The sequence below is a fragment of the Impatiens glandulifera genome, chromosome 1, assembly GCF_907164915.1.
Source record: "Impatiens glandulifera chromosome 1, dImpGla2.1, whole genome shotgun sequence".
Lineage (NCBI taxonomy): Eukaryota > Viridiplantae > Streptophyta > Magnoliopsida > Ericales > Balsaminaceae > Impatiens > Impatiens glandulifera.
This window is the reverse complement of record NC_061862.1, coordinates 7,554,154-7,569,106: the sequence shown is the minus strand read 5'-3', so window position 1 is coordinate 7,569,106 and position 14,953 is coordinate 7,554,154. Positions and strand designations below refer to the sequence as shown.

The 14,953-nt window shown below is 36.0% G+C and overlaps 1 protein-coding gene across 1 annotated transcript; it reads right to left on the bottom strand.

The window, feature by feature from the left end:
- Positions 1–11,667: 11,667 nt before the first annotated feature.
- On the bottom strand, positions 11,668–14,021 carry LOC124937102 (uncharacterized protein PF3D7_1120000-like). Its single transcript, XM_047477633.1, has 3 exons — positions 13,827–14,021; positions 12,504–12,782; positions 11,668–11,997 (listed from the first exon to the last, which is right to left on the bottom strand). Exons 1-3 carry the CDS (start codon positions 14,019–14,021, stop codon positions 11,668–11,670), a joined length of 804 nt encoding a protein of 267 aa, XP_047333589.1.
- Positions 14,022–14,953: the final 932 nt, after the last annotated feature.

Genomic DNA, 14,953 nt, shown 5'->3' with positions numbered 1-14,953 from the left:
TTGAAGAGTAAGGATAAAGACTTCAAGAATTTGAGTACTTACGAAACAGATTGTTCTTTATTTAACAGATTTCTCACGCCTCAAAAATGGTTACACGATATGGTAAGTATTTTTGTTCATTATTTTTGTGTAAGTATCTTTGGACTTGCGCCCCACGCACTCTCCCCACGCACAACGCACCACCCCCACACACAAGTCCACGCCCAACCCCACGCAACACCCTTGCACCCCACACACAACGCACCACTCCCACGCCCAACCCCATGCACTCTCCCCACGTACAATGCACCACCCTTGCTCTTTCTTAATCAATAGTTTTTTCACAGGAGATAGATGCAATCTGTTACCTAATGAAACGAAGGGTTGCAGAGTTCCCTAAGACATATCCAAAGAATTTCTCAATTACTGACTCTCATCTCTCTCAAAAGTTCGCGAAGCGCCATCATATGTTTGTCCCGAATCTTGCAGGCTTCAAGTTCGATGATTTCATGGAATATGTAATTGGTGATGAAGAAAGACATTTGTATCATTGGAATCTTGTTGATATGATATATGTGCCTATTAACCTGAAGCAGAAGCACTGGGTTTTGTGCTAGATTCATCTACAAGAATGATGCATATACGTATATGACTGCGAACAAAAAATCTTCCCAAAGGATGTATATGACGACTTCATGAAACCAATGTGTGAAATGATGCCATACTTGCTTGAATTTGGATTCACCTTGGTGGAAAAGGCCAGGATTCTGCGGTTCAACTTGGAGAAGATGCCATATTCCATAATACCACACCCAACAGTCCCAAAGACAACTAAAAGTGGGGACTATGGTGTTTTTACTATTATGCATTTGGAATATCTTACTACCTCATTGGATGTATCAAATGTGGTCACCAAACAAATGACTTTTAGGAGAAAGAAATGAGCAGTAAGGTTATTCCACCAAATTGTAGACCCCTAATCTAAATTGAATAGATATAAATTTTTGTTATGAATAAAATTACATTTTGTTATGAAATATTTGTTATGAAATATAAATTGTAAAGAAGCATTCCAATACAATCAATATTGTTCAAAAATAAAACACCACGCCCAAGCCCACGCCCAGCACCACGCCCAAGCCCATGATTGTGCTTGCCTCACATTCTCTTGCTTCGTCAAAATTGAGCATGCGTGTTCATTTACTAATTTTCGAATCTCAAACATCTTCTGGAATTTTTCTTTCACAGCACGCAATCTCCACTTGCAGTTCTCATTCACATATTTCACAAACCAAAGATCTTTTGTTTACTTTTCGACTTTGAATTCAAAATGATTAGCCATCGCATATCTATGCACCCTCAATTGAAGTTCTTTTTTGTCCTCAAAAAACGTACCCACTTCCAATTCGCTTTCAAGGGTTAATTGAGCATGTGTTTCAACCTAGACTAGTTCAAATGAATCAAGCAACTCAACATGACTGGATGTTTTCCTCATAGGGGAAGTGATGGGTGGTCAGGGTACAAAAGGAGGGGTACTAGCAACCAATTCACCCGGACGCAAACATGGGACTTGTTGTTCTTCATCTGCATGGTGTTTGTCATTTTGACTTTGTAAGACATCCTGCTCAAATATAGGGAATTCAGGAACCTCTTCTCTTTGGATTTTATTAGTTGGGAATTCAGGAACCTGCTCATAGTTAATAACATTAAACCGACATATTACTACAATTAATAATAATAAGATAATACCATAAACGTAAAGAATTGTTATTAGATTATCAATGATATTAACTATTATTAGTAGTGAAGAAATTTAATTTTAAAAATTGTTGACTCACACTAAGAGTGTGATGTTTAATAAAAAATATCTTATTAGAATACATTCGTGTTTTCGAAATTATGTTAGAAATTATTAAATTATGTTTTCGGACCTTATTCTTAATATTTATATATTCTTTAAATTTTTTTTAACAAATTCGTCAATGGATTAAACCGACAGAACCGATCTTCTAACCGTTCAAATAGAACCGATCAAATCGACAGTTGAAATTTAATAAACCGACGATAACGATTTAGATATGTATTTTGGTTAATAAACCGACAAAACCGAACCGCATACCCTTAATACAAAAATAAAATAACATATAACATTTGGAGATGTGTCATGAAGTGAAACTAATGTATGATTTTAACAGTTTTATCAAGAAAAGAAAATATAGGTTAAAAGTTTAATATAAATTTATGAATAAAATATTTCCTTTAAACGGTAAAAGTTAAGTTTTAACTATTAAGGGGGTTAAAATAAAAAATTTTAGGATAAATAAAATGATTCATCGCCTCCTCCTCGAATAACCGGCACGTGAATCCTACGCCACGTGTTCTATATTTTAAAACTATAAATACAAGGAAGCCGTTGTTTGTATCTTTCATATTAATTTTTCTTTTCTCGCAGTTGGACTCCAATGGAGATTTTGAGTTAGAAGACTTGATTCAACATGCATGTGGTGTTTGATTCCATTTTTTCTTCTATCGTCCTTGAATGACCAATTGCACTTTTCTGCGATTCTCGACAAGTAAGGCGATCCGTCTTTTTCTTCTTTCAATTAAATTTATAGGATTTGATTCAATCGTTATCGTTAGTGTCTCCTTCAATTTTTAGAATCTGATTCCATCGTTATCGTTATTGTCTCCTTCAATTTATAGAATCTGATTCAATTGTTAGTGTCTCCTTCGATTTTTTCTTCACAAGTTTCCCTCTTCTGCAACATTTATAGAATCTGATTCAATCATTGTGGATCCCAATAACAAGCAATACAGAGATGATCTTTGTTAATTTTAAAATAAAAAATCACAGATACGTTTTATTTTTTTATTGTTTGAATGATTTTTATTTTCCATGTTACAATCTTGATTACATATTAAATCATATCCGAATGTCTTCCTATGCGCCGCCGCTGTTAGTAAGAATGGTTAAAATTTATTCTCATAGCTTCCCTTATTTGGTGCTGTTTTTATATTTGATGATATTGTCTTATTACTTGTATAATAAATTTTTTTTTTCTTCATCTCTCTGTACGATCCTTGTACTTCACTTGGCCAAATTGATGTGATTGTTCTTGTATATTCTACTAAGTCTGTTGTTGTGTCCCGATCTACAAAGAGGGCACAAACTAAACAAAATCTTTAATAGTAACCAGTATTAGCAAGGAGGGAGAATTATGATAGAAGAGAATAAATATAGACGAGATAGATTGAGAATAAAAACGGAGGGGCTGAGACACATTCCATTAGAAAGAAATTAGAAATTATTACATCATATTTGCCTATCTATTTATACTACTTCATGTACCTTCCCAGGTCACAACGTTTGTCATTCCCCTATTGTACATTATGGTATAGTTGAATCCAAATAACTCTAATAACCATGTTTGTTGCAAGACTGTAGTGATATTTTTCTCCATCAAAAACTTCAAACTTTTTATCCTGGTAATGAAAATGCTTACCATAAAGGTAATTTCTTTACTTAGATAATGACATTAATACTGTTTCTTCTCGTAGGTAGACAATCATAATGTGTCTTAGCCAGTGATTTGCCTAGATATGCGATGGGTATTCTTTTCTACATCAATACTGCGCCAATGCTGACATCTTTTTCTACTTTGAGGTCAATCGAAAAATCAGGTAATACTACTATCGGAGTGGTGGTTAGAGCCTTTTTCAAAGTTTTAAATGTCTTCTCTGCATCTTCAGTCCATTTAAACATACCATTCTTGAGTAAAACCATGTAATGGTTTGTTAATAGTTCCAAGCTGCATACGAATCTTCGATAATACCCTACCCAAAATAGCCTCTTAATGCTTTGATGCCCAAGAAATGACCTAGATATTCATGCTTCTTTAATACAAATAAGCATTTTGATCAATTTATCAATAGACTGTTTTTTTTAGAATTTTCATAATTTTCTCAAAATACCTTAGATGTAGTTTCATATTAGAACTGTATATAAGAATATCATAAAAAACATACTAATAATACCTTTCATTGGCCATTCTAAAAAATATTTCAATTATAAATACTTAGAATGTTGCAGTTGAATTTGATAATCCGAATGTCATTATTCTGAATTCATACACTCATTCTGAAAAAAGTCTTGTGAATGTCATCTTCTCTTACCATTATTTGATGATAATACGCACATAAGTCGCGGTTGATGAAAATCATTGTTTCATGAAGCTCATTTAGTAAATCGTCCACTAGTACATGTAAGGGTACTTATCTAGTTATCCTTGATTGTGATTTCATTTAGTTGTATGTAGTCTACACAAAACATCCATGTTCCATCTTTTTTTCTTAACTAGGATAACCGGAGAAGCAAATAAACTTTATTGTTTCTTATAAACACTCTTTATCTCTACTACTAAAGCCCCTTTCTCGGTGAAGCTCTCTTCTAATGAACATCTCCAATGGAGGCTGCCATGTTCAGCCTGCTCAAGTCCCATACTCTTGCTCCATGGCTGATAACACATTTGGATGCCTAACCTCTCACAATCTCTTCATTCTTTGTCTAAATCACAATCTCTTCATTCTTTGTCTAAATTCGTTACCCCCACATTTGGCTGCCATGAGAATTATGATAGAAGAGAATAAATATAGACGAGATAGATTGAGAATAAGAACGGAGGGGCTGAGCCCATTCCATTAGAAAGAAATTAGAAATTATTACATCATATTTGCCTATCTATTTATACTACTTCATGTACCTTCTCGGGTCACAACATTTATCATTCCCCTATTGTACATTATGGTATAGTTGAATCCAAATAACTCTGATAACCATGTTTGTTGCAGGACTATAGTGATATTTTTCTCCATAAGAAACTTCAAATTTTTTATCCTGATAATGAAAATGCTTACCATAAAGGTAATTTCTTTACTTAGATAATGCCATTAAAATTCATTTATATATATATATTCTCTTTTCATATAAGATTATACTGTTGCTCGTATGGATAGAAACACAAACCATAAAGATTAGAAACAATATCACTTGTCAATTAAATTAAATGATGAATGTCTCGAGAAATGTGCATTATGTATCTCTTCGTACTAGTATAAACTCTCAAAAATTTGTTGTGTGATTTAAATAAATAATTAAAGAATATTTTTATTTTAATAAACATATTATAAAATGAATGCGAAAAGTATCAGTGTTCATTAAACATTAGACATTAGAGGAAATACACCTCTGCCCATTATTTCATTAAACATTAGAGCAACTTCATCTGTTGCTCATATAGTCATTTTTGTTGTTGATATTTGCTTTTATTCATAATTTATAATCACATTTTTTTTTGTTGTCTTTTTACTCATTTTTGTAAACTTCTTAAATTCAATTTCAAACGCAAGGGTTGTTTTAAAGGGGTAAAAAAAAATACTAATTATGAGAAATTTTAAATAGATAGTTGTTAGAATATAAAAATAATAATAATTGTTTCAAATAAATATTATTTAAACTGTATAACAATAATAAAAAAAAAGTAATAAGCTAGAGTTGATAATGATTTTAGCTTAATTTATATTAACACAACAAAAGCTTTTCTGTCAAATAATATTTCTGTACTACGAAAAAAATCTTATGAGATATAATTAAATATTTTATTTTTTTCTTTCAGTCAGATTGACGGATAGGTTTTCTTAGTTTCTTTAATTTAATTATTTATATTATATTATTTTACTATGTCTAAATGTTAAAAAAAACTAATTGATTGGGGGGATGATTGTTGGACTTATGGCTGAATATTAAACAAATAATTAATTAAAATTGGAATGTCTAAATATTTATTTATTCTTCTACCAGTTGACTGTTTTTGTATACAATTTAGGATTGATAATGTGAATTCAAAAAACAGAGAAAGAAAGAATCTAACAAATATGGGCATAATTTAGCGAATGAAATCATGTGAAACTGTTATTTGTCACTTACATATATATATATATATATGAAATCAACCAATTTTCAGACAATATGTATGATTCATCTATCTATCTAGAGGCTGTACGATCCAATAATCTTATTATTAGCACTAGAGATGAAGATGGCTAGGGTTTGCCCTTATAAATCGATGGTGGTGAATTTTGGGCCGTTGGATAAACTGAATAGATCGTGGCCATTGGATTCTATTAAATAAAATGGATCACTTTTATATAAACTCACCCCTTAAGTTTTACAGGCCCACCTTTATTTAGTAAAGGTTTAAATAATCCACAATATCTTTTACTTGATTTAAAATTTTCATTAAATCGATAAAATATTTTTTAAATATATTAAGATTGCGATAAAATAAAATTATGAGTTTGTTCAAATGGGTTTATTTGAAAATAAAGAGGTAGAAAAAAAAGAATGATTATGAGAAGGTGATGATTATTTTTTATAAAAAGATTTAAAGAGTATTGATATATATAAATAAAATATAAAATAATAATTTAAAATATAAAATATTTTATTATTTTAGTTAATGGTTTGAGTGATGTGATAGATTAAAGTGAAGTTAAATGATATTTAATTTTATTTAGGTTATTTTTTTAATAATCCAAACCATACCAACATAAAAGAAAAAGGCCTATAAAAAAAAATACACATCACTCAAAAGAAAGTACATGAACTAGTTTAGGGTTAAAAATTTAAAATGGATGGAAAACAGAGAAGAAAGTTTAGGATGGAAAACAGGCAAATGTGTATAGTTTAAGGGCCAGTTTTGTTATATATTTTGTAAAAGAAATAGACGAATATTTTCCGAACTATCTCCATAGGAGAAGCAGGCCGCCGAAACGGGAAATTTGATTAAATAACCTCAAAGATGAGGTTATTTGATCTGATAGTAAGTTGATAATTTTATTGCGCTCGTGGAGTTTTTATTTTTTTTTGGACGAAATTGCCCTTGTCGCGAAACGTTAAGTGACTTAGCGTTTCGCGAAGTGACAATATGTGAAATGTCCAGATTACCCTTACTATCTAATATAACCTCAGTCATTTTTTTCATTTCTTTTCTTTTCCTTCTCTCTCTTCCCGCTCTTCTCCTCCTTCTCTCTAAACTCCGGCGGCGGCGATCTCGGCGGTGACGGGTCTAAATACACTATGGGCTCCACGACGAGCACGAGCACTGTTCCAATAGGTACGTTTATTTTAAGCATGTTTTATTGATGTTTGGTTTCTTTGATTGTTTAGGGTTTGCTTCCCGTTTCGCTAAGTGCCTAGCGATTCGTGAAGGCCTTCCCGTTTCGCTAAGTGCCTAACGATTTGCAAAGGTCTTCCCGTTTCGCTAAGAGCCTAGCGATTCGCGAAGTATTGATTATCCGTTTCTAAATCAATTCATGTTTTTTATTGCAGCTGAAGTTTTTGTTTTCTATAATGGAGAGTAGAAACTTGATGCTGATGGAATACTGTATTTTGATGCATCTTCAATCAAAACATTTGATTTACCCCAAAGTACTCGTTATGCTGAATTACTTGATATACTCTACGATAGACTTACTGTGCAGAAATCTACATACAATTTAGTGCTCCAAGTGAAGTACGATATTCCGAATATCAGAAATCCAAAACCTGTTTTTATTGATAATGACGGGGATTTGAACACATATTTATCACGCTTGATTTTGGGTCGAACCGTGTCACCATTGTGTGTATCTGTAGTGGAGAAGTCAACATTTACTAAAGAAAAGATATCACTACTTATATACCCAACTCAAGAAAGTATACTACCACCACAACTTACTCAAAAATTTGTACCACCCGTTGTACCCTCGGAATTCTTTGTTGAAAGTCAAAATGAAGCCGGAGAAAGCTCTTTGCCTCACATCCCACTTACTCAGGACTTGCATGTTAATACTGGTGAAAAAACATCAATACCTATACAACCAAGTGCAAGAAGATCATCATTGGGTACACCAACTAGTGCAAGAAAGGCATCAATGGGTACACCATCTAGTGCAAGAAGATCATCAATGGGTACACCATATAGTGCAAGACGATCTTCAATGGGTACACCATCGACAGACCCGACAGACACATCACCGTCAGATCCCTCATTTGCGATGGCATTAACTAGTGAAACCGTATTGGAAGTCGGTTCGTTGTTTGAAAATAAAAAAGAACTTCAACTTGCTCTATATAAATATGCGATAACCAATCATTTCGATTTCAAAGTGGAGAAGTCAAGAAAACATCTTTGGGAACTCAAATGTTTGGATGAGACGTGCAAGTGGAGCTTGCGGGCTGTGAAAGGTAAGTTTTCTGAGATGTTTGAGATCCGTATATTTGAGCAACAACACTAATGCTCAGTTTTGTCGAGGCCCAAGAAAAAATGCAAACACCAGTATGGGTTATTGGGCAGTGCGTGAAGAGCAAGTACATGGACCATCATCATAATCATTTGCCTAAGAAAATAATTGAAGACATGCAGTCAACTTATGGGATATTTTTGACTTATAATAAGGCATGGAGGGCAAGGGAAAATGCTTTAATAGCGGTGCGAGGAACGGTAGAGGATTCCTATGGAATACTACCATCATACCTTTACATGTTGGAGAAGTGTAATCCTGGTACCATAACCGACATCCAGACAGACGAGCTCGGCCATTTCAAGTATATGTTCATGTCCCTAGGCCTCTCAATTAGGGGTTTCAAATCCTTTTTTCGTCCTGTATTATGTGTTGATGCTAGTTTTCTTAAGCACAAGGTGGGTGGTCAATTATTGGTGGCTATTGCATTGGATGCGAATGAGAAACTATATCCTGTCGCATTCGGCGTTGTTGATTCAGAGAATAATAACTCCTGGACTTATTTTATGCAAAAACTGAGAGACGCAATTGGATTAGTTGGTGATCTCGTCTTTGTATCCGACAGACACCCAAGCATCGCTGATGCCTTGTGTGCTGTTTTCTCAGAAGCAGACCACGGTGCGTGCACATATCACATAAAGATGAATATTGTGGCCAAATTCAAAAGTGATAAGTGTCATGCGGAGTTTGATTCGGCTTCTAGGGCGTACACTGTCCACGAATTTAATCGATTTTTTGACAAGATTAAGATTAAAGATCATAGGATTGCTTCCTATTTGGAAGAAATTGGGTTTCAAAGATGGAGTAGAGCATTTTTTCCCGGTAAACGATACAATCAACTCACAAGCAATTATGTTGAGAGTTTCAATAGTCAGAGCAGGGAAGCCAGAAAGTATCATATTTCAGAAATGGCTGAGTATTTAAGATTCACAATACAACATTGGTTTAACGATAGAAGAGAAAGAGCGTCAAATCACGAAGAAGTTTTATCTCCAAATTATGAGAAGGTGTTACGTGAGGGATTCAAGAAGGCCAGATTCTATACAGTCCATTCGCTTAACCGATTCGAGTTTTATGTGCGTGACAATCAGTCCCATTTCAAAGTCAATTTGAAAGACATGAACTACACTTGTAGAGTATTTGAAGTTTCGGGTCTTCCTTGTACGCATGCAATGGCTGTTGCCCGTAGTCGGAATTTGGTTTCTTATGACTTCTGTTCAAGGTATTATTTAGCTCACGTGTTCAATCTGTTTAACCAATTAATAATTCGTTATATTTTCCCTACACACAAGTATTACACAACTGAGTGTTGGATAAATTCATATGTGGAGACATGTTATCCTCCTGGTGATGAAGAAAATTGGGTAGTTCCCGAACATATCAAGCAACGTTCGTGTCTTAAACCAAATGTCAAGGTTAAGAAAGGCATGCCACAAACAAAGCGTAGGTCATCCCAAGGTGAAGTCCGTAAGGTCCCGAGACGATGCAGCTCATGTGCTGGGCTAGGACATAATAGGGCAACATGCAAAGTAGTGATGCCTGCACCATCTACTACAAGAGCTTCATCATCTAAGCAGCATGAGTCATCATCTCAACAATATGAACCTTTAGCTTGATAGATACTATGTTGTAATATATGTTGTTAATTGAACTATGGTACTGGTAAGATACTATGTTGTTAATTAAGGTAGAAACTATGTTGTAGTATATGAGTAGGGAAACGATGAGCACTAACTTAGCGAAACGATGAGTACTTACTTAGCGAAACGTTGAGTACTTAGCGAATCGATAAGTACTTAGCGAATTGATAAGTACTTAGAGAAACGATAAGTACTTAGCAAAACGATGACCGTAACTTAGCGAAACGAAGAGTCAATTCGAGGTAGTCTTTTTTGTACGTTGAAGGGTCAATTCAAGGGTTACACTTGTTTTTCACGTTGAAGGTTTTCTTCAATTCAAGTTCAAAATTCAATATAGGTTAGCGTACTCAAGGTTTACAATACATCAAAATAATTTATCATCCAACTTCAAAAATATTCATCAAGGTTTACAATACATCAAAATAATTTATCCAATTTACACAATTTACTTCAAAATAATGTTTACACTAAGGTTCGATAATCTGATGGAATAACCTGACCGCCATCTTCTGCCTAAAAAACTCCATGTTATCTGAGGTCACATTGTGCAAGGCTTGGTTAACGGTCAAGTGTTCCATATACATTAGCGTGAATACCCCACAGTCCCTGCTCTCGGTTGCCCGTGGGACTTCTCCAACTTTAGCTGCTGCGGTTTTCACTTTGGGGTGTGGTAACCGTTTGTACGTCATTGGTTGGATGGGGGTTTCGAAGTTGAATTTAGGATACCTTACCCTCTCACTAGGAGTGATTGTCTTTGCAAATATATGTGGAATCATGTCGTAGAACGGTTTCAAATAAGGATCCAGATTCTTATAAAGATAGGCATCACAGTCGTACACGTCAATGCGGTACTTTTGAAGACGTGCTACACACAAAATCTAGTGTCTCTGGTTAATGTTGACAGGCATGTAGACATCGTCAATTGTTGACCATTCGGGCATATATCTATGTGGTGCACCCATGTAATAGTCTTTGAATTCGGCGACTGGATAGTTTGCAGGATCCTTAATAAAAACCATGTGCTCTCGCTTGATTCTATCCGACAATACGCAATCCCCTATTGTCACATGTGAATTTTTATATGTCTTGGGATAGTCGAAAATCCTTTTCCGCAATATATGGCAGAATGCATCAATTTCCTGCACAATGGGAGTATACAACATACATTCAGTATATATCAAACAACATTGACTAAATATTAAGCGAAACGATGAGTCCTAGCGAATCGCTGAGTACTTAGCGAATCGATGAGTCCGTAGAGAAACGCTAAGTACTCAGCGAAACGATAAGTACTTGGCGAAACGATGAGTATTCATGAATAACGAATTGATTTGCACGACTTACAATGTCTTCAAGCCATGTCAACCTTGTTATAACTCTAACAAACATATCCTTCTTTGCTTGGCAAAGATGTACATCCTTTGTCTCATTATCGGTTTCTGGATCAACCAACCACGCTTTTACTTTATCCAATAGCTCATCTTCAAATTTTTGAAGGTGATTCACTTTCATTGGATCCTTTGTCCTGGGCACTTTTGACAAAGAAGAGTTGGTGTACGAGTCATCTTTTTTCGGCTTCCTCACTCTCCTCCCATAATTTCCTTTAGGAGGAGTATCGTATAATTGGAAATCATCATTGTCATCATTGTCATCTCCTCCCATAATTTCCTCATTTGTCTGTGCCTTCACATCCACACCCACACTCTCCTCATCCTTCACCTTCACTTTCAGATCCTTCACCCACATCATCCACCTTAGCCACACCATTCAGCTTCTCATCGTCCTCCACCTTCTCATTGTCCTTCACCTTCTCATCGTCCTCCTCCTTTACATCATCCTCCACCTTTACGTCCTCCATCTTAGCAACATCATCCTCCACCTTTACGTCCTCCACCTTTACGTCCTCCACCTTAGCAACATCATCCACCTTCTCATCATCCTCCACCTTAGCAACATCATCCCCACCAGCCACATCATCTTTCTTCCCATCATTCACCTTCTCATCATCCCCCACAGTCCCCTGCATCGCTATCATCTCCTATAAAATAGCCAACATTCTGGTCAGTACTTGGCGAATGAACTTAGCTAGTGGTACTTAGCAAAACGATAAGTACTTGGCGAAACGATAAGTACTTGGCGAAACGATAAGTACTTGGCGAAACGATAAGTACTTGGCGAAACGCAGAGTACTTGGCGAAACGACAAGTACTTGGCGAAACGACAAGTACTTGGCGAAACGCAGAGTACTAACTTAGCGAAACGACAAGTACTTGGCGAAATGCAGAGTACTAACTTAACGAAACGACAAGTACTTGGCGAAACGATAAGTACTTGGCGAAACGATTAGTACTCAGCATTTTGCTGAGTGTAAAAATCAATATGTACTTAACTAATACCTCTGTCTTCTCCTCCTTCTATTCAACCTTGCTCTTCTCAACTTCGACATCCTTCTTAGAATCCTTAACCTGCAAAATAGGTACTGGTTAAATCAGATATGTACTTAGAGAAATGAAATGTAAAGTGCAAAATTCAATATCTCCATACCTCGGTAGTCTTATCCTCTTCGACCTTCACATCCTTCTTAGAATCCTTCTTCTTACTCTTCTTCTTCTTTATATTCTCCTCCATATCATCTAATCTTGTTAATAATATGGACATCTTTTTGTTGGATTTATCTAACAACTGTTGGGACATACTAAAAACCATCTTCTTGAACGACTCAAGGTGAGTTTGTTGAGTTTCTTTGATTGTGATTTTCAGCTCTTTGATGAGCTCTGTTTTCAGCTCTTTCAGCTCCTCTTTCAACTCTATTTTCAGCTCCTCCTTCAGCTCATTACATTTACATCCAACAGAAGGTGTTGGAGCCCGAGGAGAAGGTGTCTAAGCCCGAGGAGGAGGTGTCTGAGCCCGAGGACTTGAGGTCGCTGAGGGGGGAGTAAGAATGCGGGCTGGAAACGATTCATAAGCAAGCTTCTTCTTCAAGTTGACTGCTTCTTTAAGAGTAGCTTCAGCCTTTCTCTTCCTGGTGGCAGGTTTGGGGGGATTGGGAGTACATTCTTTATGTTCACTTTCTTCATCTTCATCAAAATCATCTTTTATTACCTTTCCATCAGTAAATCCCTCAAAAAAATCATCACTTGTCTCGTCGATTTGTTCAAATTCCTCACTACTGTATAACCTCTTCTCCATAGAGGACTCTTCCATCTCAGTCACATCTGTGGTCTCAAGGGCAGTCTTTACCTCGATCGAGGTGTTTTTCCTGTTGGAATGATAGAGTAACAACCTTGGGCGTAGAGGGTCATTAATCTGATTCCTTCTGGCGAATTTAGGGATAAAGTTTTTTATGACCTCATACGTCCACACTTGAAGTGCCAATGCGAACCCATATATGTTATATGCAAAAGGAGCATAAGGATCTTCGGCCTTCTCCTTCTTCTCAAAATATGAGCTACTGAGATGTTTCATGTTCTTGTTTAAACCCTTGAGGGTGGCTCTAAAGGTGACCTTCCCCCATGGATATTGGAGGAAAGTGTCCTTATCTTCCACCATGTGGAGTATTTTTGGAAATATAACTCTTTTTGGGTCAAATGTGAATAGGTACTGTCAAATCAGGCATACCAGCCCCATCTTGAATGCATCTTCCTTGTCTTTGCATTTGAAAAAAGCTTTCTCCAACTCGCACATTTTCATACTCATGCTCCCTTTAAAATATTTCACCGAGAGAGGTGGACAACCACGCAATTTTTCTTGGTCCAGCTCAGGAAAAATGCCGAAACTTAGGCCGGTAACCAACGCATACTCCTTCATACCAAATACAAGCTTTTGCCCATTCACTATGAAAGTTATCTCCTTGGAGTTTGAGCTTACCCTCCTCATCAACATATGATGTACAATAGTTCTTGAGAACTGCAAGAGGGGGGCTGTGAATAATGATCTGAACTGGGTATTGTAAACATTCTCAAAAAGATCCATTTCCTCGAACTTATTAACAATCTTCTTCAGGGTGAGGGCACTTTTCCACGAAATCCGACCAGGAAACTCAGTAACTGTTGTTTCTGTCATCTACAAAAGGAACAACATCATAAAAAATGTAAAAACAAACACAACATCATAAGTACTTAGCGAATCGGGAGGTACTTAGCGAATCTCTAGGTACTTAGCGAATCGCTACGTACTTAGCGAATCGGAAGGTACTTAGCGAATCGAGAGGTACCTAGCGAAATCGTTAACTGAACATAAGACAACATTAACCATACATAACTAATCAGAAACAAACACTAAAACTTAACATGCAAAAACCCTAAACAAAAAATCTGAAACAAACACTAAAACTTAACATGCAAAGACCAAAATCCATAAACAAAAAACCAGAAAATGATCGGCCACTAGTAGGTATTTAGCGAATCGCTAGGTACTTAGCGAATCGGGAGGTATTTAGCGAATCGGGAGGTACCTAGCGAAACCCTAATGGCGAAAAAATATACTGAACAGAAGACAGCAAAAATGGACCATACATTTCATAAACTAATAAAAACAAGGAAAAAGACAAGAAACACTTAACATGCATTTACACTTAACATGCAAAAACCGAAACTCATAAACAAAAAAGTAGAAAATGATCGGCAGAGAGAAGAATGAACCAACCTTAATGACGAACGAGAAGAAAGCAGAAATGATCGGCCTTGACAAGATTCAGTGAAGAGACAATGGGTTAGAGAGATAGAGAGAGTCGGGCGGTTGAAATGAAATGTTCTGAAATTTTTTAATATATAAGGTATAGCGCGTGTGCGTACGCGCGTCTCTTCAACTTCCGTAGCGAGTAGGGAGGTACTTAGCGAATCGCGAGGTACTTAGCGAATCGCGAGGTCAACGAGCTCCAGCTAAGAGAAGATGGTTTGAATACATTTTCGCTAGTATATTTGTTTAATAACGAAATCGAATTCAAACCATTCTCCTAGCTGGAGCTCGTAGTACTAAGCGAATCGTGAAGTACA

What these genes read in the sequence shown, in the direction of transcription:
- LOC124937102 (XM_047477633.1), bottom strand. Translation starts at nt 14,021, where the DNA reads ATGACAGAAACAACAGTTACTGAGTTTCCTGGTCGGATTTCGTGGAAA. An exon ending in ATCATATGTTGATGAGGAGG is followed by an intron (nt 12,783 to 13,826) that starts GTAAGCTCAAAC and finishes AATGAGCTGAAG; the next exon opens with GAGGAGCTGAAAATAGAGTT. An exon ending in AAGAGGATAAGACTACCGAG is followed by an intron (nt 11,998 to 12,503) that starts GTATGGAGATAT and finishes GCTATTTTATAG; the next exon opens with GAGATGATAGCGATGCAGGG.